Here is a 25,335-nt window from a genome sequence, read left to right on the forward strand (position 1 = left end):
CCCAGCTAATCACTTTATTTTATTTTTGTACAGACAGGGTCTCACTATGCTGCCCAGGCTGGTCTTGAACTCTCAGGTTCCAGCAATCTTCCTGCCTCAGCCTCCCAAAGTGAGCCACTGTGCACAGCCAGAGGCTCCAGTTTCACTGGTTGGGTGAGGCCCAGTGAGAGGGTGGGCAGAGGGTCTTGTGGAATCTGAACTGCAGCAAGGATTCGCAAATCCCAAAGGAGGCAGGGAAGTGTGAGGGGGTCCCGGCAGCATCGCCTGGACTCGGGGCTGGCTGCATGTGAGGGCAGGGTCAGGCTGTCCTCACCTGTCTGGGGACAAGAGCTGGCCGATGCCGGTTAGAAGGGATTATAATCCTAGTGAGCTGCGAGTCCTGAGTGACCATGAGTGCCTGTGCGTCCTTCACATCCTCGCTCTTCCTCAGTTCCATCCCCTTCTTGGGAGTGTCACAGGCTCCTGGCAGAACCAGAGTCGGTACCCTACATTTGGGCTGGCACATTTAGTGGAACCAGCCAGAGAAAGGCTCTCTTCCTTCCTAAGGAGGTGGCAGTAAACAGAGGCACCAGGCTCTCTCTGCTCGTTGCCCACATCATCTCTGGGGCTCTGCAGGTGCCCTCTGCCCCAAGGCTACTGCTGGGGATTCAGGTGTGACTGGGCTTTCCAGAGCCTCCCTCAGCCCATCCCTCATAGGCTGAGAGCAGTACTTCATTTGGGGGAGCCACGCCCAGAGCCAGCAGCCTGACTTGCTCAGCAGAAGTGGGCCCAGGAGCGATCCACCTCTTCTGCAGGGCTGCACCCTGCACAAACCCACCCTCTCCCTACGCTTTGCCTTGCACCCTTTGAGAACACATCACACTGCCTGTCCTCACCCATCTCCTGTTAGGGCAGAAGGAGACCCTGCAGGTCACCCGGCCCAAGCCCCTCAGTGTGGGGAAAAGAAACTGAGGCCCAGGAATGAAGCTGCCCCAAGACCCAGCTCCTGCCTCTCTTGGTTCCACACTAGAACCACTGTTTAAATAAAGTCCTCCCCTCCCAAAGCTACCCCTGCTCCCCAACCCCAGCAGGGTCGCACATCCAAGGGGCTTACTGGTCAGGGCCCAGGCAGGTGTCATGTTCCCCTGCTGTCCCCTGTCAGGCAGGCCCACAGACGCCACAGGTGTGTGATTCATGGGCCACTTGGAGCCTACTGGCAGTGAGACTTCATCCCCTCCCCACCCCAGCTTGCTCCAGCGCCACCGTTTACGTCATGGGTACATGGCCTGCAGTTTACGGACCCACAGGCCCACCCTGTTGACTGCATACCCAGTGAGACTTAGGGCCTGCCAGAGGTCACCCAGCAGGTTGAGGTGGAGTAGGAGCTTTTGGCCCAGGGACAGAGCTGGGAAGGAGGCAAGACCCCCAGGAGACCACCTGAGGGAAAAGGGCCGGATAAACAGAGCAGTAAGTAGAAGAGCTCACAGCCTTCCGACCAGGAGTGGAGAAACAGGTAAGAGACCAACAGTGACATGAGCATTTAAGTACAGCCCAACAACTAAAGTCAGCCTTCTGAAAGGACGCTGGAATTCAGCAAGAAGGATGGATGAATTCAGCCTACTCACTCCCATTGTACAGATGGCAGCACTGAGGCTCCGTAACTTGGGAGAAAGGCTCAGACTATGAGAAGCCAGGAGCTCCTCATGCCCAGCCTGTGAGCTGCTGCAGATTAAGGGGTCATTGGAGATTGGCGAGTGGCCAAGGGAAATCCACCAGATCCAGGGCCACGTCTATCACCCCTCACTCTCATGCCAGGCAGGGCAGCAGCATCTTCCTGTGCAAAACAAATGCTCGTCTCCTCCAAGAGCTGCCTCCAAGGGCCTGTCCTGCCCTTTGCCTTGGGTGATGAGGGACAGGCCGGCAGTGCCCTGCTCAGCTCTGCAGTCTGTCCAGGAGAGGCCACGCTACCAGAGCTCCCTGGAGTGCCAGTGGCCGGGTAAGCGGTGCAGCCTCATGTCTTCTTTCTGGATGTGCTCGTAACAGGACTGGCAGGAGAGAGGCAAGGCTGGGGCCAGCTGGCCTGCCTTATCCCAACCACAGGCACAGGACCTAGGGCCCGACAGCTGTGTGCACCCACCTCCCAACCCAGAGGAGATGTGTCTCCAACTCAGCCCGCAGCCACAGTCTGTAAGCAAAATGGGGCCCTCCCTCTTCCACTGTGTTTGGGGATGCAGCCTGGAGCAGTCATGCCCCCAGGGCCCCCAAGGTTCCCAGGGCTGGGATGCACTGCAGGACCCCTTCTTGGCTCCTTTAACAAGAGCAGGATCAGGGACGCTTTGAGGACCCTTCCCACAGAGTCACACAGGCGCTGTGAATTTGAGCTCACTCCCACAATGATGAGATAGCGCCTGGGGAGGGGAGAGGGTCTGCCCAGGAGCGAGGGCACTCCCACCTCCACCCACAGCCTGTCCCTCACCTCCAGAGCCGTGAGCAGGAAGTCATACAGGCCTCCTGTGTGGATGGGGTCCATCATGTCACGGATCAGGTGGATCTCAGCTCCCAGGTGCTGAATTCTGGAGAACACCGCGCCACCAAGAGAGCAAGGGAGACAGAGAGAAGAGGGCTGTCATGGACAGGCAGCTGGGGAAGGACCCCTGGCCTGGATGGCTGGACACCTGGGGTGTGGTCCTCACTCTGCCTCTAGCACCCCAGTACCCCGGCTGGGACCCTCCCTTTCCTGAGCCTTGGCTTCCCCATCTGTACTGAGAAAAGCTGCATTCATAAATGCTGGGATTCAGAAGTGTCAGAAGATAGCGTGGCGGGTTCGGCTGGGACTCTGCCCCTGCCCTGCATCCCCAGCTCCCACCTGTCCACCTCACCGGGCCCGTGACACCACGTAGATGAGCAGCGGCAGCAGGTCGTCCATGGGCAGCTTGTACTCCCGGCCCAGCATCCGTGACACGGTGCCCTCGATTTCCCCGTACGTCCTCTCCAGCACCTCCAGCTTCTCCCGTGGATCCACCGTGGTCCTGCAACAGGGTAGCTGGCTCCAGGTCAAGACCCTTGGTTCTGTCCCAACCAGGAGTCCCCCACACTCTGCCTCCAGACCCCCACCCAACTACAGCACATACTCACATGATCTTCTGCAGGCACTCGGTGGCTGACAGGAAGCACCTGTCCCTGACCAGGGAGCACCTCTGCATGGTGGAGGGAGTGGGCTGGATAAGGCCATGGCCCCCCAGCTCTGACATCCCCTCCTTCCCAGGGCCAGGCCTCAGTCCCTTGCCACCCTCCCCATTTCCACTGCCAGCTTCGGTGCAGCCCCACCCTGCGGGCTGAGTGAGCCAGGGCAAACACAGCTCCACTGTGGGCCTCAGTCTGTGCAACCATAAAATGGGGTGAATGGTCTCCAGGAGGTTGGGAGAGCTGGATGGATAAGAAGCTAATAATCATAACAGGCGCTGGCCACTGGGTGCCGCCCCATTCTCAGTGCCTACATCACTGGCTCTGCAACCCAGGGGTTCGTTGACACACAGGTTCCTGGGCCACTCCCTGGGTTTCTGACTCCATAGGTCTGGGGTGGATCCACGAATCTGCTTTTCTAACAGGTTCCCAGATGATCCTGATGCTGCCAATCTGGCAGGCACATTTTGAGAACAGCTGCCTCATGTGCCCGCTTCACCCTCACAACAACTTTGAGGGGGTTCCAGCCAAGCATGGTGGCTCACGCCTGTCATCCCAGCACTTTGGGAGGCCAAGGTGGGCGGATCATCTCAAATCAGGAGTTCGAGACCAGCCTGGCCAACATGGAGAAACCCCATCTCTACCAAAAATACAAAAATTAGCCAAGTGTGGTGGCAGGCACCTGTAATCCCAGCTACTCAGGAGGCTGAGGCAGGAGAATTGCCTGAACCTGGGAGGCAGAGGTTGCAGTGAGCCCAGATTGTGCCACTGCACTCTAACCTGGGCAAAAAGTGAGACTTTGTCTCTAAAAATAAATAAATAAATAAAATCAGAATGTTGAGGTGCTTCTAGCGTTGGCTCCCTTCAACTGATGAGGCAGCTTGGGCATTGTGCTCGAGCCTCTTGCACACGGTCACACAGCCAGATAAGAGCCTGTGTTTAAGAGCCTGGTGCTTAGAGGCCAACAGGTTACCTCGACCACACCGGAGGTCAGAATGACGGTGCCTCCTCCCAGCCCCCCCTGCCCCTCCCCAGCTCCCCTGCAGCCTCCACCCAGCAATCGTGAGGCAAAGTGCTCCTCCAAGCTAGCAGGACCTCTGGGGGTCCTGGCTCCGGGCTCAGGCCTCCCTCTCACCTGATTGCTCGTCAGCCTGAGGTCCTTGAGGGGCCACAAGTGCCTGAAATGGAAAAAGTGAGACAGGAGGCTTTGCCTGAACAAGGGGCAGGGTCTGAGGTCAGAGGGCAAATTCCCTGTGCCACTGTGTCCCCTGGGAGAGCTGGGTCCTGGAGAGGGGAAGGAGATGGGCCCAGGGCATAGGGGGGATGGAGGGATTCCTGGAGAAAGCAGCACTCCAGAAGCTCCAGGGAGGCGAGGGCTTGTACCAGCCAGGTCATTGTGGCCGCCAGAGAAGGAGGGCTGAAAGACGGCAGTCCGTCCTGGAGGCTCTGGTGAGCCGGCACAGGGCTGTGAGCCGGGGGTGCAGCTCTCACGCAGCAGAGCTGGAGGCTGTGGTGGGGACGCAGCACTGAGCTGGCGGGGGAGGCAGGGCACACTTGGGAAGCATTGGCAGCCAAGCCTCCAGGCTGGTGGCTGGTCAGATGCAGGACACATTCACCAAGACAGAGGAAGAAACAGGGATTTGCAGGGTGGGTGGGAAGCACCATCCCTGTGCAACAAGGGAGACCAGGATGTGGGAGCAGAGAGGGTGCCCGTGCCCTCCACTGGGGACAGTGGGGTCACTTGTGGCATCAATGGATAGATGGGACACTGAGAAGACAGGACATTTTGGAGACTGAGGGTGGAAGGGGGTCCTGGGGTGTGGTCAACACCTGACTTGTACCCGGCACAGTCTTTGGTTTCCCCTGAGGGACCGCCTCTCCTCTCCTCTCCTCTCAGCCCAAGTGCCCAGAGAGGTGACCTTGCCCCAACCTCAGCCGTGGATATTCAGGCAGGCCTGATCAATCACGGCCAGCATTCAGGGGTGGGCTCAAGACCCAAGCAGAGCCAGTAAGGGACTTCAGGGGCTCTGTGGGAGCTGTGGGAAGGCAAGGCCAGCTCCTGAGGACTCCAGGAGTGGAGCTGACAGGGCATGAACCTGGAGCCCTTGGTGCTTATGGTGTTTGTCACCACGAGGGGGAACCTGAGAAGGACCAACAGAGAGAAATAGAAGGTGCTTCCCTCTGTCATTCCATTGAGCACCTAGATCCAGCCACACCTGAATGCACAAGCTTAGAACTTGGTGTGTGCACGAGCCAATCAACCCCAGCCCCACATTTTGGCTGAAGACAGTCTGAGCCGAGTTAGGGTCATCTGCTACACTAGAGTCCTGGCTCACACAGCACCGGGGAAGGGAAGGCTTACTTCTGCACATCCAAGAACTCGAGCAGTTGGGTGTCGGGGAAGAGGCTCAGGCTGGCGATGCCCTGGCTGTAGAAGCTGTCCTCCTGCTCGTGAAGCAGCAGGTAGAGTGTGAAGAGCTCTGAGTAGAAGCTGGGCAGCATGAGGGGCAGCACCAATCCACGCACCTGGAGGTCCCTGAAGGGGAGACCAGAGCAGGTTGGGATGAGCAAGGTGGGGTCTGGGGTCACTACTTGGCATCATCTCTCAAAGAGCTCCCAGTCCCACAACGGCGTCCCGGCCTCCAGCCTCCTCCTCCACAGAAAACCTTTTCCAAGCCTGTTCTCAGACATCTTTTTCCCAATTCAATTCATAACCTCATTCCCTCCTTTGACTCGGACAACCAAGATGGCAGGGCAGGGTGGGAGTGTGATCCCCATTTGACTGGAAACAAAGCCAGGGCCCCAGACGGACCAGCAGCTTGCATCCAAGCTCTCAGCAGCCACTCCAGGCCGATTCAGCTCTACCTCCTAGCTTGCTGTGCTTCCTAGGACTCCAGGGGAAGTTCTCCCTAATGTCTGACCCCATTTTCCTTGCCTCCTGCAATGCAGTGACAGGAAGGCATCTCCAGGTCTGGAATCTAAAGACAAATTGTAAGGTTTGCTCCAGGGACTGGGGGAGACAGATTTAATGACCCACCTGACTCCTGTCTGACCTCAGGCTCATCCCTACCAGCCCTCAGTTTGCCTATCTGTGTGTAGAGAAAGGAGGGTGCCTCTGGGAGCTACTCACCCTCTGCACGGGAAAGATGAGATTGAGATCACACATTTAGAACAAAGATGCATTTAATGCACTGTAGCAGTGGCCCCTCCCTGGGTCCTCACAGAACAAAGGTCACGGGTCATTCTAATCCACAAATGATGTGCAGTGTTCGGTCAATAGCATGAATGCCCACACTTCCCCAGAAGCACCTCTTTCCCCGAAGGAGGGCTCAGGGGCAGGTGCATGAGGCCTCCCTGGACTCGGCGGGCCCCAGGGAAGCCTGGGCCAGTCACCTTGCCTCTGTGTCTTCATCCACCTCCAGAGTCTGGCCCTTGCGCTGTAAGGCAACTCGCAGGAGACCCCTGTGAGCAAGTGAGAGAGAAATGGTGTGGCTGCCACCTCCCACAGAACTGGAGCTCTACCGCCAGTCAGCAAAGACAAGAACAGGCAGCCTCTCAGAACTGTGGGCATGGCCTGCAGTCTTCCTCCTCTCAAACCACAGCAGTTAGAAGGCTGAAGCTCCAGGATGTCAGCCTCAGAATCCTGGAACCCCAGCAGCAGAAGGAACTACAGCATCTAAGGCTTCTATTTGCAATGTTTGATGGGGTCACAGCTCAGCCTGGGACTGCAGATGTGTTCCGAGTCCAGGGTCAAGCTCAGCCTACAGTGGGGTGAGAGTGCCCCTGGGTCAGAGTCAGCCCAGGGCCTGGCTGGGACGTGGACTCTAGCTGAGGGCTGCAGCTGGCCCTTGCTCTCACCTCTCCACCCAGCAGCCCCTTTGCTCAGCAGCTGCTCACTGACCAAACCTCTGGTTCGTTGTTGAATCAGACCTGGGCTAGAGACACTGGCATTCCTTCCAGGTGCAAGGCAGAACGGATGCCTGGAAAGGGCAACGCCACTCCCCTGGTGTCACAGAGCAGTGGCTGTGCCAGGTACCACCGAGCTCACCTGTAGGCAGCCCAGAGTTCCTGCGCGTGCTGCTTCACCTCCTCCTGGGCCAGCTCCTGTAGGTGCTTGTTGGCCCCGACACCTGTGTAGGTGGCCTGGAAGGTCAGCATCAGTGTCCGGAGCAGCTTTCCCAGGGGGTGCAGCGAGTTGCTCAGAGCCTGGGCCAGTGTGTAGGGAACCAAGAGAGACTCAGCACTGGGGTCTGGAGCACAGCATACCCACACCACCTCCCAGCACTTCTCCCATCCCATACACGGGAACAGAGGCCCTCTGAGGACAAGGGGCCCACAAACCTGTCCCCTTACAGTCAGCACCCTGCTATGAAAACTGGGAGCCATTCCTCACCATGGGCAGTGAGAATGTCACCCCCTTGGCCACGCTGGCAGGGCTCTCACCTTCCTGAGGTACAGCTGCAGGGCCTTGGACTCCCAGTGCTGCTGCAGCTCCTCCAGGATGTCTTCCATACTGCCCGCACTGTCCTCGGGGTGGGCCCTGGGCACCACAAAGAGCGTCCCTCACCCATGCCTGGGCACAAGCCCCTGCCCCCAGGAAGCCTTCCTCCCTGGCCCACCCTGACCTGTGCGTGTGCACACAGCTGGGCCTCACCTCTCGCAGCACAGGTAATCCTGAGACGTGCGCAGCTTCCTGGAGCTCTGCACGTGGAAGCCCAGCAGGGCCTCCTGCAGGTCCCCAGGGCAGCCAGCACACACAAAGTCCCGGAAGGGGCTGTAGACTCCCTGCCAGCGGCTTTCCACCGGGAAGGCACCCACGCCCAGCTGCCTGCGATGGGGGTGGAGGGTGGGTGATGGGGCAGGGAGAGATGGAGCTGTGGCAGGCAGGACTCTGCCCAGGCCCTTGGGGGTACCAGCCCGGCCCAGGATCAAGCCCCAAGAAGGGTGGATGGATCGAACCATGCAGAGGTGGCTGACCTCCATGGCTCCAGGAGAAAGAGCAGCAGAGAAAGGGACAGATAGAATCTATCCTGCGATGAGAAGAGAGACAGAAGCACACGGAATCCTGGAAAGATGGAGACAGAAAAGTGGGCAGATCTGGAGGCCAACCCAGAGAGAGGGTCGTGGCCCAAGAGAAACCAGTGTCCAAAGTCTGGGATTCCCCTCCAGGACATCCCGCTCTGCCCTCCCTGATAGCCGGTTCCTTCCTACGGTTGATTCCACCTTGGCCAACAGGCCAGGGCCTGGCTACACATGTCTAATGGAGCCCTGCACTCCAGTCTCCTGCTCATAGGCTACCCCATGCCTGCAGCTTACACCCACATCCAGGCTGGAGCCTACCCCTGGGGACTGCTGTCCATTCCCTGTCCACTCCTGCTGTCAGGGAGAAGCAGCATGCAGGGAAGGCGGGCCAAATAGTCAACTGTACTCCCTCCCTACATCTGAAATGCTGCCGGGGACCACTTCCCATTAGAACTGCCACCGACACAGATTCCTTTCTCTGTGCAATACTAAGTCTTCCTCAATAGAGGTGGCAAGAGCAACAGTTTTCCAAGGAGAAACGCTGTCCCCACGGGAAAAGAAGTCTATCCCCCTCTCAAATAATCATTGATAATGACTCTGATTCAACTTAGCAAGTTTCCTTCTTTACCTTGGCTGCCAGGAAACTCAGCCAGGCTAAATGATCAGTCGTAAATGTTGTAGGGCCCATCTGCCTATCCCTTCCTTTTAAGGTTAGCACATCCTCTTATTTTTTATTTTTTTCCTGTGCATTTAGTTTGTAAACCGTATTGTATATTTTTGAGACCAAAAAAAAGCAGGATCTAAGCAAAGCCTACAAATAGTATTTTTCTCCAGTTTTGTAGTGCCCAGCATCATATCCACGTAGCCCCTGATTGCAAGAGTCTCCGACTGGAGTTGTGCACCCTGAGCTCTCTGAACTCTCTAGAGTGCCAATGGGGGGTGCAAAAAATCCCCTCTGATGAGACCTGAGTCCTTGGAGTGGAAACACAGACACATTCTCAGATAGGCCCAGAGCCAGGGGACCAGGCACTCACCTCTTGCGGGTGCTGTTCGGGTCTGGTGGGAGGGCGGCTGTGTCCAGCACACCCTGTGTGTGCAGTCCTCTCCCTGCCCCACTGCCAAACGAGCCCTCCAGGGTGAAGCCATTGGGGAAGGTGACCTTGCCCTGGGAGCCAGCAGAGGGAGCGGGGATGTCTGTCTGCCCCGCTGCCCTTCCAGCCAATCATGACAGGTCGCATGCTTGTTCATCAGTGTCACAGAAGCTAAGGACTGACAAATGGGCTTCCCACCATCCATTCAAGCTACCCCTCCCTGAGGGGTTCAACCCTCTGTGCCTGCCGAGCCCCCACCAACAGCTGTGCTGTGTCCCAGGGGCCAGCTGGCCTCTGAGGTGGGAAGAGGAAGGAGATGGAGAAGGGACACAGGCAGGAGTGGGGAGATCACCACTGAGGGGCTGGGGTGGGGTAAGCTCAGGGACAGGCAATGCAGGGGCCTTGCTGCCTGGGGCTGTCCCATTCATAGCAACCCAATCTCCACCCCTTTACTCAGTCCCTACGTTTCTAAAGGCTCCGGACACAGTGCCTTTTGCTGGGTCCTCTCAGGAAGGCACGTGCTAAAGGCCAGTGCCTCCAGGGACAGCTGCTCAAGGCACTGGTGCTGGTGGAGGACACGTATTCTGAACTAGAAGGGTACGGGGACACAGCCAGGAGAACACTCGCACACTCTGGACAGCAAGACCACCAGTCCCCTCTCACTTCACTCCAGAATCAATCGTAACCCTGTGGCAGGGAGAAGTTGCTGTGCCCACCCCTTGGCTGCCATGGAGGTGGGACAGGCCCTCCCCTAGCTGCTCCCGCATCTGTCTGTATCCCCAGCCCTGAGTCCAAGCCGGGAGATTACAGACCCCAGCCAAGGCCTCGCGGGGTGTGGAGTGGAGCCTCGGTAGTCCTCACCTTCCCCATGAGGGTCAGGTCCCTGCTGAAGGTGCCCTCATACAGGGAGTCGTCTTCAGTGAGGAGGATGCCTGTGCCCTTGGGGAGAGGAAGCCAGGGAGGGTAGAGTGGTGGGTTAGGAAGGGCCCAGAAACTCGGGGTGGGGAGAGATGGCAAAAAAAAAAAAAAGGAGGTGTGCCCTGACACATGGGGAGAGGAGCCCTAGGCTTCGTCACTCCCTGCAGGACTGCACCCAAGTGGGACTCTAGCCTTTGGCCTGCTGAGCACCAGCCCCAGGGACCCCATCGCTGGGTTTCCCAAATGACACTCTCTACACTGCTCTTCACCTCCGCAGCATCTCCAGGAAGCTCTTAAGAGCTCAAGGAATGTGTGGCTTTCTCTGAACCATCCCTGCTTCCCTGCTTGTCACTGGCCCTGGGGACCGCAGAGCTAACCAGACTCCCTTGCCCCATGGGCTGCCAGGAAGCTCAGAGCCAAAAGGGATACTATTAATGTTCAGCTTAGTTCCGAATCTGTTTTGTGTACTTATTCCTGCCTTTTCTTCCTCTTTCCTCGAAGGCCTCCTTCAGTCCTTTCCAGGATGATGCAGGACATAAACAAATCGACAACCACAACAGCAAGGACAGCCATCAGGCCAGAGCCCCACACTCCCCAAGCACCTGGCAGGGTATGGGTGAGGCAAACGTGGGAGTCCCGGGCTCAGCAAACCAGGGTGTGAATGTCAGCTCTGCCACTCAGTGAAGGTGACACAGAGCAGGTCTTCTGATCCCTCTGAGCCTCTCGTTTGTCATTCACTAGGGACACACTGGGGATAACAGTGACATCAACCTGCAGGGCTCTGGGAGGATCCCGAAAGATCAGGGTGGGAGCTTAGCCCAGAGCCGGGTCCAAGTTAGGGCTCTACAAATGTCAGCTAACGCATCATCCTGAGTGCACGCCCCGTTCTCACTGGTTCACTGAGTCTACGGTAAGTATTCCTAACCTGAGTTGCTGATGGGGAAACCAAGGTCAGGCAGAGCAGGGACTGGCCAGGGCCAGCGGTGGTGGGTGGTAGAGCTGCGTTCCTGCCCAGGCCTGGCTCCCTCCAGCACCCAGGAACACAGCCCCCTTCCCATCCCTCCCTGAAAGGCCTCAGCTCAGCTTCAGGGCCCCCAGCGGGAGTGGGGTGCAAGAGAGGGTAGCCCAGGACACACTCCACTCACCACAGTATTGTCCGCCTGGAAGGTGCCCTGGTAGCAGACACCTGCCTGGGTGACCAAGACCCCCGGGCCGTGGCGCTGACCAGTCTGCCACATGCCGATGTAGCGCTCACCCCTGGAGGGAGAGGGATGTGGCCGGAGTTGGATCAGACTAATTCCTAGGCACCTCCTGGGTGCTCTGCTGGCACGGGGCGTCAGGGAGTGCAGATAAGGGACAGTGACATCACCTGAATCCACTCAACAGACACAGGGCCAGAGAGATCAGACCCCCAAGGAGAACAGAGGGTGGAGGAAGGAGGGAAGCAGCCTAGGAAGGGGATCTGGGAGGTTTCTCCATGGAGGTGGCAGGAAAGACAGGTGGAATAGGGGCATGTGCAAAGCCACGGAGGTAGGAGCATGCGATAGATACGTGGGGACTTCAGTGGTCCCGAAAGGCTGTAGGAGTGCACAGGAGGCAGCTGGGGTGAGGTCAGAGAAGCAGGTGAAGCCATGATTGCCTGGCCAAGGACCCAGGGCTTTATCACATGGCCCAGAGACTCGGCAAGCACTGCAGGGTCTTTTTAGATGCAATGGAGCAGGTTCAGAAACATCTCTCCAACACCATGAGGAGGGGTGGCGGGGAGTGACCTTGCAGTCAAGGTGACCAGGACTCCCTCAGCCTGAGCCTCTGTGGCAGCTGAGGTACTGGAGGGAAAGTGAGGGGCTTAAGAGAGACACAGTGGGGGACAAACAGGAGCCTGCGTCCTGCGGCAATCTGGTTTGAGGCTCCTGTCCACCCCTCCATCCTGGGAGTGTGGCTGCGAAGCACTCACCTGTCACCGTCCTCCTCAACGCCATAGCCGCTCTTCTGGCCCCTCTCCCAGTGGCCCGTGTATCTGAAGGGCTGGGGGGCCTGCGGGCCACTCTCAAGGACCCCAAAGCCGTGCCGCAGGCCCTCCTGGAAGTAGCCCTTGTACACCTCGTCGGTGCTATACCTGGGGAGGATCAGAAACAGCCAGCCCTGCCTCATGGAGCTCAGCCCAGAGGGTGGGCTCACCCCGTGAGCCCCTCAGCCAGGGCCACTTACTCCCAGAGGGTGGGCTCCCCCGTGAGCCCCTCAGCCAGGGCCACTTACTCCCAGAGGGTGGGCTCCCCCATGAGCCCCTCAGCCAGGGCCACTTACTCCCCGAGGGTGGGCTCCCCCGTGAGCCCTTCAGCCAGGGCCACTTACTCCCAGAGGGTGGGCTCCCCCGTGAGCCCCTCAGCCCAGGCCACTTACTCCCAGAGGGTGGGCTCCCCCGTGAGCCCCTCAGCCCGGGCCACTTACTCCCAGAGGGTGGGCTCCCCTGTGAGCCCCTCAGCCCGGGCCACTTACTCCCAGAGGGTGGGCTCCCCCGTGAGCCCCTCAGCCCGGGCCACTTACTCCCAGAGGGTGGGCTCCCCCGTGAGCCCCTCAGCCAGGGCCACTTACTCCCAGAGGGTGGGCTCCCCCATGAGCCCCTCAGCCAGGGCCACTTACTCCCCGAGGGTGGGCTCCCCCGTGAGCCCTTCAGCCAGGGCCACTTACTCCCAGAGGGTGGGCTCCCCCGTGAGCCCCTCAGCCCAGGCCACTTACTCCCAGAGGGTGGGCTCCCCCGTGAGCCCCTCAGCCCGGGCCACTTACTCCCAGAGGGTGGGCTCCCCCGTGAGCCCCTCAGCCCGGGCCACTTACTCCCAGAGGGTGGGCTCCCCCGTGAGCCCCTCAGCCCGGGCCACTTACTCCCAGAGGGTGGGCTCCCCCGTGAGCCCCTCAGCCCGGGCCACTTACTCCCAGAGGGTGGGCTCCCCCGTGAGCCCCTCAGCCCGGGCCACTTACTCACAGATGCCGTAGCCACACATCATTCCGTCTCGCCAGTGGCACTTGTAACAGTCGAACCTGTCCTCCGAGGCCTGGGGCAGCAGGCGGATGCCGAAGCTGACAGCGTGGTTGTAGGGGTGGGGATCAGCCCTGACCTGAGACGCCAGACATCGGCTCCAGGCCACCCAGGAGTATCCCTGCCCCCAAGGAGCCTTCCAGACGACAGGGAGAATCTCAGAGGCCCTCAGCCTTCCTATTCTTCAAAGGGCCCCTCTCCGGACCCCCTCCCTCTAGGCTGTCCCCATGCACCCTGGAGCACCTTTTGGCCTGTACCACTCCCTCCGTGACCTCGAGCTGAGACGGGCCCCCTATTCGGGGCCTTGGTTCCCCTTTTGTACAGTGAGGGGACTGGACCAGATTGTCTCTAAGTTCCTGCCTGAGGTTTGGGAATTCAGGAAGGGACCCGCTGGTGACCACAGCAGAGGAGGAAAGCACTCCCGCCCACCACATGCCTCCCAGCAGCAGCCCCAGCCAGCCTCACCCGTGCTCCAGGCCCTGGCAGAAATTCCCCGCGTGATTCCGCCCATCTGGCCATTTCAGGGTTCCCCTGGGACACAGTGGAGGTTCCCAGGCCTCAGCAACCTCAGCCGCAGACTTTCTCAGATGCCCGTCCTTCCTCTTCCCTTGAACTGGACTCTCTGCACCCACCCGGTCCTCTCGTCTGAGCTCCAAGCACCCCCTCAGAAAGCCCCTTTAGCCCTTTTGTACTCCTGGCCCACCTGTACCAGCAGCCTCATGGGGCGCACTCACCACATCCCAGAAGGAAAGCCCTACAGACATCTAGGTTCTCTTTTTCCCTTGACCAACGGGAAGCTCGGAGCTAAGCATCAAGCTCAAGTTTAATGCTAGTCAGAGGGGTTTCTACCATCCTCCTCCCCACTTCTGTGTTTTTTCTGTTCTTTTGTTCATAAGTCTCCTCCTTTCTAGAAGGAGGCAGCGTATTAGAAACCAGCGGAGGTGCTTGAGAGTGTGGCCTTGGGAGTCCCTTCTGCTCTCCGGGTCTGTTTTCCTAGCTGCGGCATGGGGTGGGGCCACATGGTCTGTAAAGGCTTGCCTGCCTATGGAGTCACACAGGCCTGGAATTGAGGCCAGCTCACCCTGTCACTTGCCCTGAGACCTTGGGCAGGCCATGCCCATCACTAGGCCTCAGTTTCTGTACCTACAAAATGGGTAAAAGCACTTACAGAGGGCCTTTATGAGGACCCACGGAGACAGAATGTGTGCAAACCATTTCACCGCCAGCAGACAATGTGTACAGATACGAGAATTCTCCTCCTCCTCCTAAGAATGGAATGGCACCTGCAGGCTCTAAGGCCGGCACCCAGTGGCTGCCCCTTGTTCTCTAGTGTCACCATCAAGACTTCATTTGGCACAGACCACCTCTGGGCCAGGCCCAGTCCAAGAGGACTTAAGAGGGACTCTGAGAATTGACTGTCCGCAGGGTGTAACCTCTTCTGCTGCAGGTGCTGAGACAATTAGGTTTGTGTGCTGCTGTCTGCCCCCAGACCCCTGAGGAGCACCACCCTGCCACCCAGAGCTCCCGCCACTCACTTGCCGTGGGGCCGGCCCCTGTACCACTCGCCCTCATAGGTGGCCTGGCAGAGCCGGCCCTCCGCGTAGAAGGTGTATGCTGCACAGCGATGGGCAGGAGGCTCGGGGGGCTCCGGGCCAGCCCCCAGCACGGGGAAGTCCTTCTTCCCTCGCAGGGCTTGGCGAACTGCCTGGGTCACCTTCCACTGCCAGACCGCCTGGTAGGAGGGGAACCCGGGGAAGTGGGTCACTGCCGCTGGAGGCTTTCCCTCCAAGAAGCCTTCTGGCACAGCTCTAGGTCCCACCTATCCACCCACCACCCCCTACTCCATTCTGTCACCTGGGGGACCCTTCAACTGCTTCTTGCTGCTCTCTGGGGCCCTCCACCCAACCTGAGATCCTCCTCCGCAGAGGGCCTGCCCAGAGTTGGTCAAACAAGACCCCAGGGCAGGGCTCAACACAGGACCCAATTCTGTCTTTGCAAAGAAAAGTACCCTGTTCTTTCTGGCATTCTAATGCCCGACCCGGATTTACTCTGACCCGGACCCCAGAGGACTGCCAGCCGCTCGCTGCCGCTCCTGTGGCGCCCTGCAGCATTGCACACTTCTGCCCTCTTCCTACCCGGTCCTGGGACCCCACTCCCGCAATTCGCAGCTCACCCACACACACCTGGGCCTGGGAGTCCTTGGCACAGAAGGAGAACTCTTCTTCTGGCGTGAGGAGGTGAAATGTGCACCTAGACAGACGGAGGCGACGAGTAGGCCCCAGTTCTGTCCAGGAGGGTGGAGGGGCCCAAGCCAGAGCCCTGGGTGTGGGCATGTATCATGGGGTAAAGGGAAGAAGGCCTGGGGCTTCAGCCAAGGGCGTCGCTCACCCGTCCTGCCCAGGATCCACCCACACCAGCCTCAGATCAAAGGTGTGGACGTTGTGGCCCTGGAAGAGGACGGACACAGGCATCATCAGAGCCCAGGCGAGGTGCTCACCCACCCTCTCACCCAGGCTTGTGCCAAGCTCAACCCCACATGGCCACCGAGGCTACTCTGCCCAGCTTGTCCAGCACCGAGCCCCTCTCCCCTCTGGCCTGCCCCTGCCTCAGGGCAGCTCCTCCATGTCCTTTCCAGCCCTGGGCCTGGCCAGGAACTCAACCAGCCTCCAGTGCCCTGTGGCCACGAGAGCGGTCTGAAAATGAAGCTGGGACGCAGTCAGCCTCTGCTGGAAACCTCCATGTCTCCTGCAGCCTGGGGGTTGAGACACTGCTGAGCCTAACATTCACAACCTCACAGCCCACTCGGGCTCCTGTGTCCCTAGCTCTCACCCGCTCCACCATCGCACCTTCCTGAGCTTGCCCCAACCTCTGCTCACTGTGAACCTTTGCTCATGCTGTTCCTTCTACCTGGAATGCCTTCCTGCTCTGAGGGCCAGAAAAAAGCCCCTTCCTCTGGAAGATTTTGTGTAGCACCTTCCTGCCTGGCCCAGGCAGGCTGATCACTGCTCCACACCATTCCTGCTCAGGGGTGAGAAGGAGCTTGCCAACCATAGGCCATGGACGAGAGACAGCCCAGCAGACATGACAGCAAAGATCCAGCGGCAGGAAAAGGCTAGCACAGTAAGGGACAGTGGCTCATCAGTGTCCCCGGAGGGGAGTGTGAGGTCGGGAGTGGAGGGGAACTCGAACTAAATCAGAACCAACCCCAAAATCAGGCTTCAGGGGATACCGGTGTAGGCTGGGCAGCAGCATGCCTCGGGCCCCATCCACCCTGTCTGCAAGGGAGTTCCAGGCCAACCTTCTAAGGGGCAGAGAAGACAGTGCTGCAGACCTCACCAGGGCAACATGATTCCAGGGAGACGAACCACAACTGGTGACTGGCCACGCAACGATTCCCAATCCCAGGCCTGGCTCCCTCCGACTTCCACAATGCTGAGAGCCCAGGCACTGCTCCTGTGGGGTACTTTTCTCTAGAGGCCTTCTCATCCAGCCCTCCTCGGTCACCCCTCAGTCACTCATGACTTCCTGTCTGGGGTTCCTCTCTCATTTGAGTACAAAGGGAACTAAGAGTTGTCAGGTGTCTGCTATAGAACAAACTTACTCACAATGACCCCCACTTTCCAGATGGGAAAACTAAAGTCAAGACATTTAACCAAGGACACTAGCTGGGAGGGGCTGAAGTGGGAACAAACCTTGGACAGCCTTTTCCCTCAGCCCATGCTCCTCTGGGGACAGCTCCAGCTGACCACCCCTCCCCAGCACTCTGCCTTTCTGTCCGTGACCATCCCTCCAAGTCCATGTGCTCAGTCCCAGCAGCATGTCCCTTTCCTGCTCCTTATCCAACCAGACCCCAGAACCCTACTGTGGCCCCAGACCTCGGGTCAGCCCCACCCCAACCTGCAGCAAGACGAGGACATCATCGAAAAGCAGCACGCGCTCAGCCCGCAGGGGTGAAACCGTCACGGGCATGTCCTGGCTGTCCTGCAGGAGTCTGTGAGCAGAGGTGCAGAGGACATCCTGATAGGGCAAAGGGGACAGTACAAGGCTTAGGAACCTCTGTCCTGCAAGCTGCCAGCCACTCTGCCACCTCCCTCTGTACCCCAGACACCTCCCAGGGGCCTTGTCCAGTGGACCAGGTGTGCACCCGGGGTCAGTGATGGACAGAAATGCACAGGTGATTCATCTCTGGCCTCTCCCAGCAGGGCAGCAAGTCTCTCACTTGAAGCTTCAGTGTCCTCTCCCACACCTGTGCCTCCACTCCACCCAGTCATGCCCTGTCAGTCCTCTCCTGGGATTCAGCAACCCCGCCTCCCTTCCTTGTTCCGCAGTCCTCATTCCTCTACACTCCTAATTCTCCACACCGGGTCCAAGCCTGTCACGCCCTCAGGGCACACGGGACTCTCCTCCCTGCAGAGATAGTCCACACCATGTTAGGCAGTGATGGAGGGTGTGATCAGTGACATCCTCAGGAGAGGGGCGGGTTCTGCTGATTGCCTCTTCTTGAGGTCAGGTCAGGGCCTGGCCCAGGACATGCTCAGCAGACGGATAAGAATGACTGGACAGAGGGACCTGACAGCCACCTATCCAGCCACCACTTCCCCTTCCATATGGGAAAACTGAGGCCCAGAGAATACAGCCAGCAGCTCAAGCGCCCCAACAGCTCCATGCTCAATGTGGAACCCCCTCCCTAACTGCCCCTCAGGCCCCCAGCTTACCCTCGGCCGGCCTCTCAGGGTATGCCAGAGAGCCTGTGTGGCCGTAGCCTGGTCCAATGCCTGCTTCATGAAGGACTGCAGGTTCCCAAAGAGGGTGATTGCATTCACCACCAGCTCCTGGGTTGGGTGACGCTGAAGAGGGACAGGGCAGCCAGTGAGTGGGGAGCTTGTTGGAATCTTCCCCTGCCTGGTGGTAGCTCCGTAGCCCAGTCCTGACCCCGGCTGGTCAGGAGGCCTGAATCTAGGACAAACTTTGCCCTTTTCTCCCTGATGCTCCTCTTCTGCTGGTGGGGCAGTGGGCAGAATATGAAGGTGCTTCCCCAGCTCAGCTTGGGGACACATGCGCTCACTCCCAGGACACGATCCCACCCCTGCTCTCTGGGTCTCTGCTGGCTCTACCAGGACAGGGCCACATGCCTCAGACACCTAAGGGAAGGGCAGTGCTGTCACCCACTAAGATTCCCTAGGGCAGAACCATGTCTTCAGAACCCCTCCTCAGGGCTGGACCATGTCCCCCACGTCCCCTGGAAACCCCACAACAGGGCTATGACTCACTTGGTCTTTCTTGTACTCGGGTTCCTGAGTACAGGCTGAGCCCTCAGAGTCTAAACCCTGTCCCTCCCTTCCCTTGCTTCCCCACAGCTGCTGCCCCTTGTACCCACCTCCCCAATGGTGTCCCCGAGGCTCAGCAGGAGGAGCACATACTGTTGCACGTGACGGGCGAGCAGCTGGTGGAGGGCCTGGCCCAGCGATGCACCCACCGAGCCCTCTGAGCTCACGCCTGACAGCAGCTGGCGCAGCGCCTTCCGCTGGCCCCGCCAATATTCGCTGTACATAGAGAGGGCCACACACCACATTCACCACCTCATCCATTCCTGCACCCACACTGCGGCCTCCCTGCCCTGGCTAATCCCAGGCCCAGCCCCAGGCCCAAAATCTCGAGCCTATCAGGTCAACACAGTGCCTGAGTTACCCTCACAGGTTTAGGAGCAATGTCTCAGAGTGTGAAGGGATCACTGATCACAGCCATCCACCCTGAAGGTGCCCCTCCTTTCCTGGCCCAAGGCCAGCCCAGCTAAACGGGGTCTGGATTCTGTTCTTGGCCTCACGAGGCCTTCCCTCCTTCTCTTCCGGTGTGGATCAGTGCAGACTTGTAGAGCCAGGAGTCCTCCAGTATGAGTCGTGGGCTGTGACACCCGCTGCTCTGGGGATGGGGCTTCCCCGACCCCACCCTCACTCAGGCACTCCTACCCCTTCAGGGGCCTGCAGCAGCCCTGTGCTCACCTTCTCCTCCTTGCTGCCTTCTGGAAGGCCTGTACCACCATGCAGCTTGTGTAAGCCTTGATATACCTGCAAGCCCCACAGAGGACACACTGCAAACCCGAGGCTCAGCAGGAGGAGCACATACTGTTGCACGTGACGGGCGAGCAGTTGGTGGAGGGCCTGGCCCAGCGATGCACCCACCGAGCCCTCTGAGCTCACGCCTGACAGCTGATTTCTAGGGTCCCCAGATCCCAGCCACTAAGCAGCTGCAGCCCTGAGGGTCCAGACAGTGGCCTGGTTCTGGGCATTGGAGACCTCAACTCCTGAGCCAACAAGACAATTCTAACACAGTCTCTCTTCCCTGGGAGGCCCCAAGCCTCAGTCTGGAGAGTCTGAGCCTGCTGTCAGATGAACACTCAAGCCCAGGTGAGGCTGACCCCAGGTGAGCACCAACCCTGGACTGAACCCAAACCTTTGCCTGAACCCTGACCCCTGCGAACTCCAACCCCAGCTGAACCTAAATGCCAGGTGGCACTCTGACCGCAGGACTGAGCCCCAGCGCCCCCTCCAGTGGTCTTACTCCACATGGGCCTGCAGGACACGGTCAGCATCTCGCAGCAGCAGCAGGGACTCCAGACCGGTGGAGTCCGGGTGACGCAGCCTCTCCTGCAGTGAGTGCAGACTTTCCTCCGTCACTTCCCAGAGCTGCTGGGAACTCTTGTGCAGCTGTTGCAGGAGCTGCAGGCACTCTCTGCCCCAGGGATCTGAGGGCTCTGGGGCTGGGGAGGGAGTACAGCCACACTGTGAGTGGGGGACGTGGGCATCATCTCCCAGGGAACATGCAGAGGCCCTGGGTGTTCACATGAGGGCCACCAGCACCGGCCAGCCCTGGATCTGTGGCAGAGTCCTGCATCCCTGGGATCCACAGGACAGAACTGGTGCACCCAAGAGCTGAGCAGGGGGAGGGCAGGCTGGAGCAGGGGCAGCACCCTCAAGGAGGAAATAGAGGTATACATCCACCTCCTCACTTAACAGGGGTGACCCTGAGAACCTTAGGGAACTAAGTGCATACACAAATTCCCCCCGGCTCTGGGCTTCCTCGTCCTGGACTCAGATCCAGAATATGGAGTCCACAGGGTCACACAGTCCTCTGCCATTTCACAGATGCACAGAGCCACCTGTCCAAGGTCTCACAGGTGAGACTTAAGCTGGAAGTGAAACCTACACATCCTGTGTTCCAGTCAGGGCTTTTCCTGGTACCACCTGGTGCCAGATGAAAATTCAAGCAGAGGGCAGTCTCCAGTCTTTCACCCTGGGAGAGGAGGATTTCCATATCTGTGCATAGACTGGTCTGGGCTACAGGTAGGTTCATGGGCTGGCCCCTCAGGGTTCCTTTCAGAAGGGAGTAGTCGGGCTGGGCATGGTGGCTCATGCCTATAATCCCAGCACTTTGAGAGGCAGAAGTGGGCGGATCACTTGGATTCAGGAGTTCAAGACCAGTATGACTAACATGGTAAAACCCAGTGTCTACTAAATGTATGAAAATTAGCCAGGCATGGTGGCAGGTGCCTGTAATCCCAGCTACTTGGAAGGCTGAGGCACAGGAATCACTTGAACCTGGGAGGCAGAGGTTGCAGTGAGCCAAGATCACACCACCTCCATCAGAAGATGCTGATACCAAGTGTCACCACTTCTATTTGAGGTTGAGAAAGCTATGGCTCAGCGAGTCCAACAAGGTAGGACTCCTGTTCCTGGGATCATTCCTAGCTGCCCTTCCCTCCCTGCTAGAGAGCATAGACTCACCGGCTAGAAGCAGGGGCTTGAGGACAAGGCTGTTGACATTGGTGAGGGTGGCTGAGAAGACCTCCTCCAGCCGCAGCAGGGATGCCTCCTCAGGGCCACACATGGCCAGGGTGCCGGACTCGGCCTCCTAGATAGGGCACAGGTTATAGCTCAATAGCATGGGCGGGAGCAAGGCCAGTGCCCAGAAGCAAGGTCCGTGACCAGCCATATCAGAACTGAGCAGTGAGCCCAGATCGCCTCAAAGGGGAGTTCCTGGACTGGCACTGACCCCTGCCCTGCTCCCTGCCTGGGTCCAGCTGAAGGGTCCTTGAAGGAGAGAGAGGGCTCAGAGGTGCCAAGGGAAGCAACCCTTTCTTCCCCAAAGGGTAGATATTCTTTAAGCCCAGTTTGATCTGCTCATTCCTTTGCTCAAACACCCACCATGGATCCCAAGTGCCCAGGGTAATGTTAGTGGTGCCCTGGTCTTAGCCCCCTTTCCATTGAGTCTCCCTTCAGGGACTCTGCTGTCTCTGTAAACAGGGACATGCCGTCAGAGGAGCCCAGCCTTCTTGTCCTCAAGGCCATGGCTCGGGACTCCCTGTCACCCACAGGGCTGTGTAAGCAAGGAGAGGTCTGAGGGCATGGGGGAGTCTGGAGGCCTCCTGCTGGAGCCACAAAGGATGTGAAGAGGAAGAGAGGGTGCAGCATGCAAGAGAGAGAACCTTGAGAGTAACGGCTCCTGGGCGCGAGGGCCCAGACTCCGGGGGCAGCCCACCCAGCAGCACCCCAAAGGGCCACAGCTTCTTGGTGCCTCAGCCGGCCATGGACAGCCATGGAGGACTTCAGAGCAAGGTAACGATGGGATCCAAAGTCACATTTGGGGAGATGAACGTATGACAGCTGCAGAAGACCTGATGCCAGGCAGTGAGAAAGAGTTCAATGTGGATGGGAGCATGGCCCCACAACTGGATGGAGGGAGAGCTGATCACAACCATCCACCCTGAAGGGGGGCCTGCTGGATGGATGGAGGCCCTTGGGGTGGGCAGGTGGGCTTGAGCCTTGAGATTTCGTGTCCTGGAGTGAGGGATGTTCCAATCAGCAGGAATCACCTGGGAATGCCGTGCCCTGCCTGGAGGGAGGGGCAATGAGAGCCCTGGGCTCAAACCCACCCCCACAGCCAGGCTACAGTCTCTACTTCGACAAAGCCCTCCCCCACCAGACCCTGGTACCCTCACTTGGCAGAGTTAATCTGCCCAAATGGCCTGATCAGATATCTGGGACAGAGAGTTAGAGGGTCTTTTAGCCCAAGACCCGCAGACTGTCTCTCTCCTTGTCTCTGACACTCTGAGACTTGGAGTTAGCCAGCCTGGGTGGGGCAGGGGACATAATCAGGGCAGCCAATGATAAGCAGGTGACATAGACAGACCCAAAAGAGTGCATGGGAGGGGGTCTCAGCCCTCCCCTCCCCACCCTGCCCCGAGGGTACGAGGGGGCATCCCAGGCCGCTGGCAGAGCCTTCAATTCCCAGGGAATTGGCTCTGGAATGGAGTGGGGCGGGCCCCTCAGAGCTCTGGCCAAGGGCCCGGGCCAGGCATTCCTGCCCCACCTTTCCTGCTACTACAGCTTCAGGAGGGTGAGGCTGCAGAGGGAGAGGCAGGAAGCAGAAGCCGCCTGACGCCCAGCTGCAGCCATCTTCTCCCTCTGTGGGCCCCTGAGGCAGCCCCAGGCCCCCAGGACACAGGGGACTCCAGGTCGGCTCAGGCAGACCAGGAGAACCCAGCCAAGGGAATAGGAGTCCAGCCAGGGCCACCTAACAAGCACCCATGTCTCCCGAAACTGCTGGAATGGAAAGGCCCTTTGGGGATGACCTTTCCACTCTCAGCTGGCCATCAGCTAGGTCTAAGCTAAGAGGTGAGGATATTCAAGGTTGGTTGGGGAGGTGGGAGAAAGGGTAGGGCTAGGATGGGAGATGCAGACTGGGAACCAGTTCAGTGCAAGTTGAAAGGCACTGCAGTGAACAACTCGCCGCTAGGGAGACTTGAATACCACCATCCCTACACTCTTCTGGGGACCAGCACCCCGACCCCAGCCAACACCATACCTTGGCAAGGAGCTCTCTGGCCCTGGAGACGCCTCTCCTCCTCAGGTTTCCTGTCCCTCGTCCCCACTGCCCAGTCTCAGTGCCTGCCCCAGGAGCAGCTTCTGACCATCCCCTACTCCTCACCTGGCTGCTCAGCCCTGGCCAGGCCTCAGCTTATCCACAGCCCTACTTTTCTCTGTACCTCAGCCATCCCTAGACAAAATGGGGGTTCAACCAGATCACAGCATTTTCTTTCTTTTTCTTTTTTTTAAATTAGAGATGGGGTCTCACTATGTTGACCAGGCTGGTCTCGAACTCCTGACCTCAGTGATCCTCCCATCTTGGCCTCCCAAAGTGCTGGGATTACAGGCATGAGCCTCTGCATTCAGCCAAAGCAGATCACAGCTTTTCAAATGAATTAAGTCTCCACTCAAAAGGAAAAACAGGTGGAATGGGACTTCTCTGGGTGTAGGGAGCTGGTCCTTAGACTCCCCATCCCACAAAGTAGCCTCTGATTGTTGGTGTCCAGACTCAAGTTGGCAACTGTTAATCTGGGGGATCTTCCACATCTGTGGCCCCAAAGGGATCTCTAACCCTGGGAAACTGAGTCCCACTGCCCAGAGGAAAGGGCAGAAGTTAAGCATGGCTGGGAGGCATTGGGTTGGGGTAAGGCTGTGGTGGAAGCTGGGATTTGGGTTGGGTGTCCCTGAGGGGCCCAGCTCCCAGGCTAGGGAGTTTGAGGCTTCATCCTCGAAGTGATGAGGAGAGTGTAAGTACAGGGGTGAGGGAGCATGAATGTGCATGAGTGTGCTTGAGTGTGCATGAGTGTGCATGTTTGCAGAGCAGGAGGAAGAGGGGCTGAACCTTAGCATGAGGGTCCTGCAGGAGTGGCCCCTCCCCAACCCCTGTCCCACCCCTAACCTTCCCTCTCCAGTCAATGGCATGGCTTCCTCACCCTCTCCCTCCCTCCAGTTCAAAGATTCCTTAGTGGCAGGCTGTGCCCAAGGTACAGATGGGGAAACTGAGGCCCGGGAACAATGGAAGGGCCCAGAGACACTATCTGTAGAACTTGTGCAGTGTTCAGACCCAGACCTCTGGCTCCAGCCCAGCAGGCTCTCCTGAGCTAAGTGGCTCAGAGAGGTTGGGCAACACACCTCACCTGAGGCACACAGCAAGATCCTGGCAGGGCTGTCTCCTCAGACAGTCCTGATGCTCACACGGGGTGGGGCCGGGTGAGAACAGAACTGGCCAGTCACAGCGTGCCCAGGTGCGTCAGCGGCTGCCCCTGTGGCGCTCTAACCAGTAGCAAGACCTGGTCTCTCCTCTGCATTCCTGGCCTCTGTCCACACTAGGTCCCTCCCCGGCAGGGTCACTGAGGTCTCCCCTATCCTCTCCCAGGCCTGGCTCCTCAGGCCCCTGACACACCTCGTCATGACACTCACTCTGGTATTTCCTGGTCTGCAGAGGCAGGGAAGTTCTGCTTGCTGTGGAGGCTTTTTCCTGGGCTGCCCTGGAAGTCCCTTCGTTGTCTGGTGCACAGTGGGGGACAGTAGAGAGACGCACTGCCCTAGGGAGGGGGCCGCTGAACTGTCACACCTGATCCCTCAGTCTCATGCTCGCCTCTCCCCGCACCACCCTTCCTTGGCTCCTCCCCTCCGTGGCTCCAAGCCTCTTGTCCTGGAATGAGCACCCCTCCCTGCTGTCGCTTCTGTCCCAGCTTCCCTTCCTCTCCCTCCCCAGGCACACACTCAGTCGCTGGAGTTTCCCAGACCCGAGCTACTGTTCCGGCCGCCAGGCATTTGCCATGCGGCTCCCATGCGAAAGGCCACCTCCTGGACTCCCGTGTCCTGCCCTTCCGCCCTAACCAGCCGGCGTCACCTCCTCCTGGCAGTCTCTCCTGCTGGCTGGGGCCCCGCGGCCCTGGCACCACGGCTCAGGTTTGGCTCCGGGCGCTGCCCCGAACTCGAGCCGGAGGGCAGTCAGGCGGGGAGGACTACGCTGTGAGCCCCGCGGGAGCCGGGGGGGGGGGTCTTATGAGGGACTCGGACGGCGAGGGGTGACTGCCGCCGGACCGAAGAGCGGGGCGGGGACTGCGGCTGCCGAGGGCGTGCGGAGGCGGGAGCCCCCACCTGGACGGGCTGAGCGTGGAGCGCAGAGACCCAGCCACAGACGCGCGCCCTCCGTCGCGCCCTTACCTGAGCGCTGTGATTGCCCCGCGCCGGGAGTGCCCGCGAGGCTCCTCGCTCGCACCCCTTGCTCCTGCCCCCT

General features: G+C 59.0%; 1 protein-coding gene across 4 annotated transcripts; it reads right to left on the bottom strand.

Annotated features, from left to right (window-relative positions):
- Nucleotides 1-25,335, bottom strand: ALS2CL (ALS2 C-terminal like). Of its 4 annotated transcripts, XM_035275157.3 has the most exons (27): nt 25,263-25,335; nt 24,510-24,634; nt 21,009-21,135; nt 19,786-19,984; nt 19,227-19,292; nt 18,605-18,770; nt 17,943-18,074; nt 17,125-17,244; nt 15,616-15,674; nt 15,411-15,477; nt 14,763-14,959; nt 13,693-13,758; nt 13,170-13,268; nt 12,148-12,309; nt 11,339-11,450; nt 10,137-10,214; nt 9,219-9,349; nt 7,817-7,990; nt 7,606-7,702; nt 7,211-7,368; nt 6,556-6,624; nt 5,525-5,698; nt 4,298-4,340; nt 3,115-3,176; nt 2,859-3,008; nt 2,456-2,552; nt 1-2,024 (listed from the first exon to the last, which is right to left on the bottom strand). In XM_035275157.3, exons 3-27 carry the CDS (start codon nt 21,109-21,111, stop codon nt 1,944-1,946), a joined length of 2,862 nt encoding a protein of 953 aa, XP_035131048.3. In that variant the 5' UTR covers nt 21,112-21,135; nt 24,510-24,634; nt 25,263-25,335; the 3' UTR covers nt 1-1,943. The 4 variants fall into 4 exon arrangements, with proteins under 4 accessions (XP_035131048.3, XP_035131050.3, XP_078206261.1 ...); XM_035275159.3 differs by lacking the exon at nt 24,510-24,634; XM_078350135.1 differs by lacking the exon at nt 19,227-19,292.

The sequence above is a fragment of the Callithrix jacchus genome, chromosome 15 (assembly GCF_049354715.1).
Source record: "Callithrix jacchus isolate 240 chromosome 15, calJac240_pri, whole genome shotgun sequence".
In the NCBI taxonomy this organism is placed as follows: Eukaryota; Metazoa; Chordata; class Mammalia; order Primates; family Cebidae; genus Callithrix; species Callithrix jacchus.

Excerpts from the sequence above, each read along its gene's own strand:
- ALS2CL (XM_035275159.3), bottom strand. The coding sequence starts at position 21,111 with ATGTGTGGCCCTGAGGAGGCATCCCTGCTGCGGCTGGAGGAGGTCTTC. Across the intron at positions 19,985-21,008 it reads CAAGCCCCTGCTTCTAGCCG|CCCCAGAGCCCTCAGATCCC; the intron begins GTGAGTCTATGC and ends CTCCCTCCCCAG. Across the intron at positions 15,478-15,615 it reads GTGGATCCTGGGCAGGACGG|GTGCACATTTCACCTCCTCA; the intron begins GTGAGCGACGCC and ends CCGTCTGTCTAG.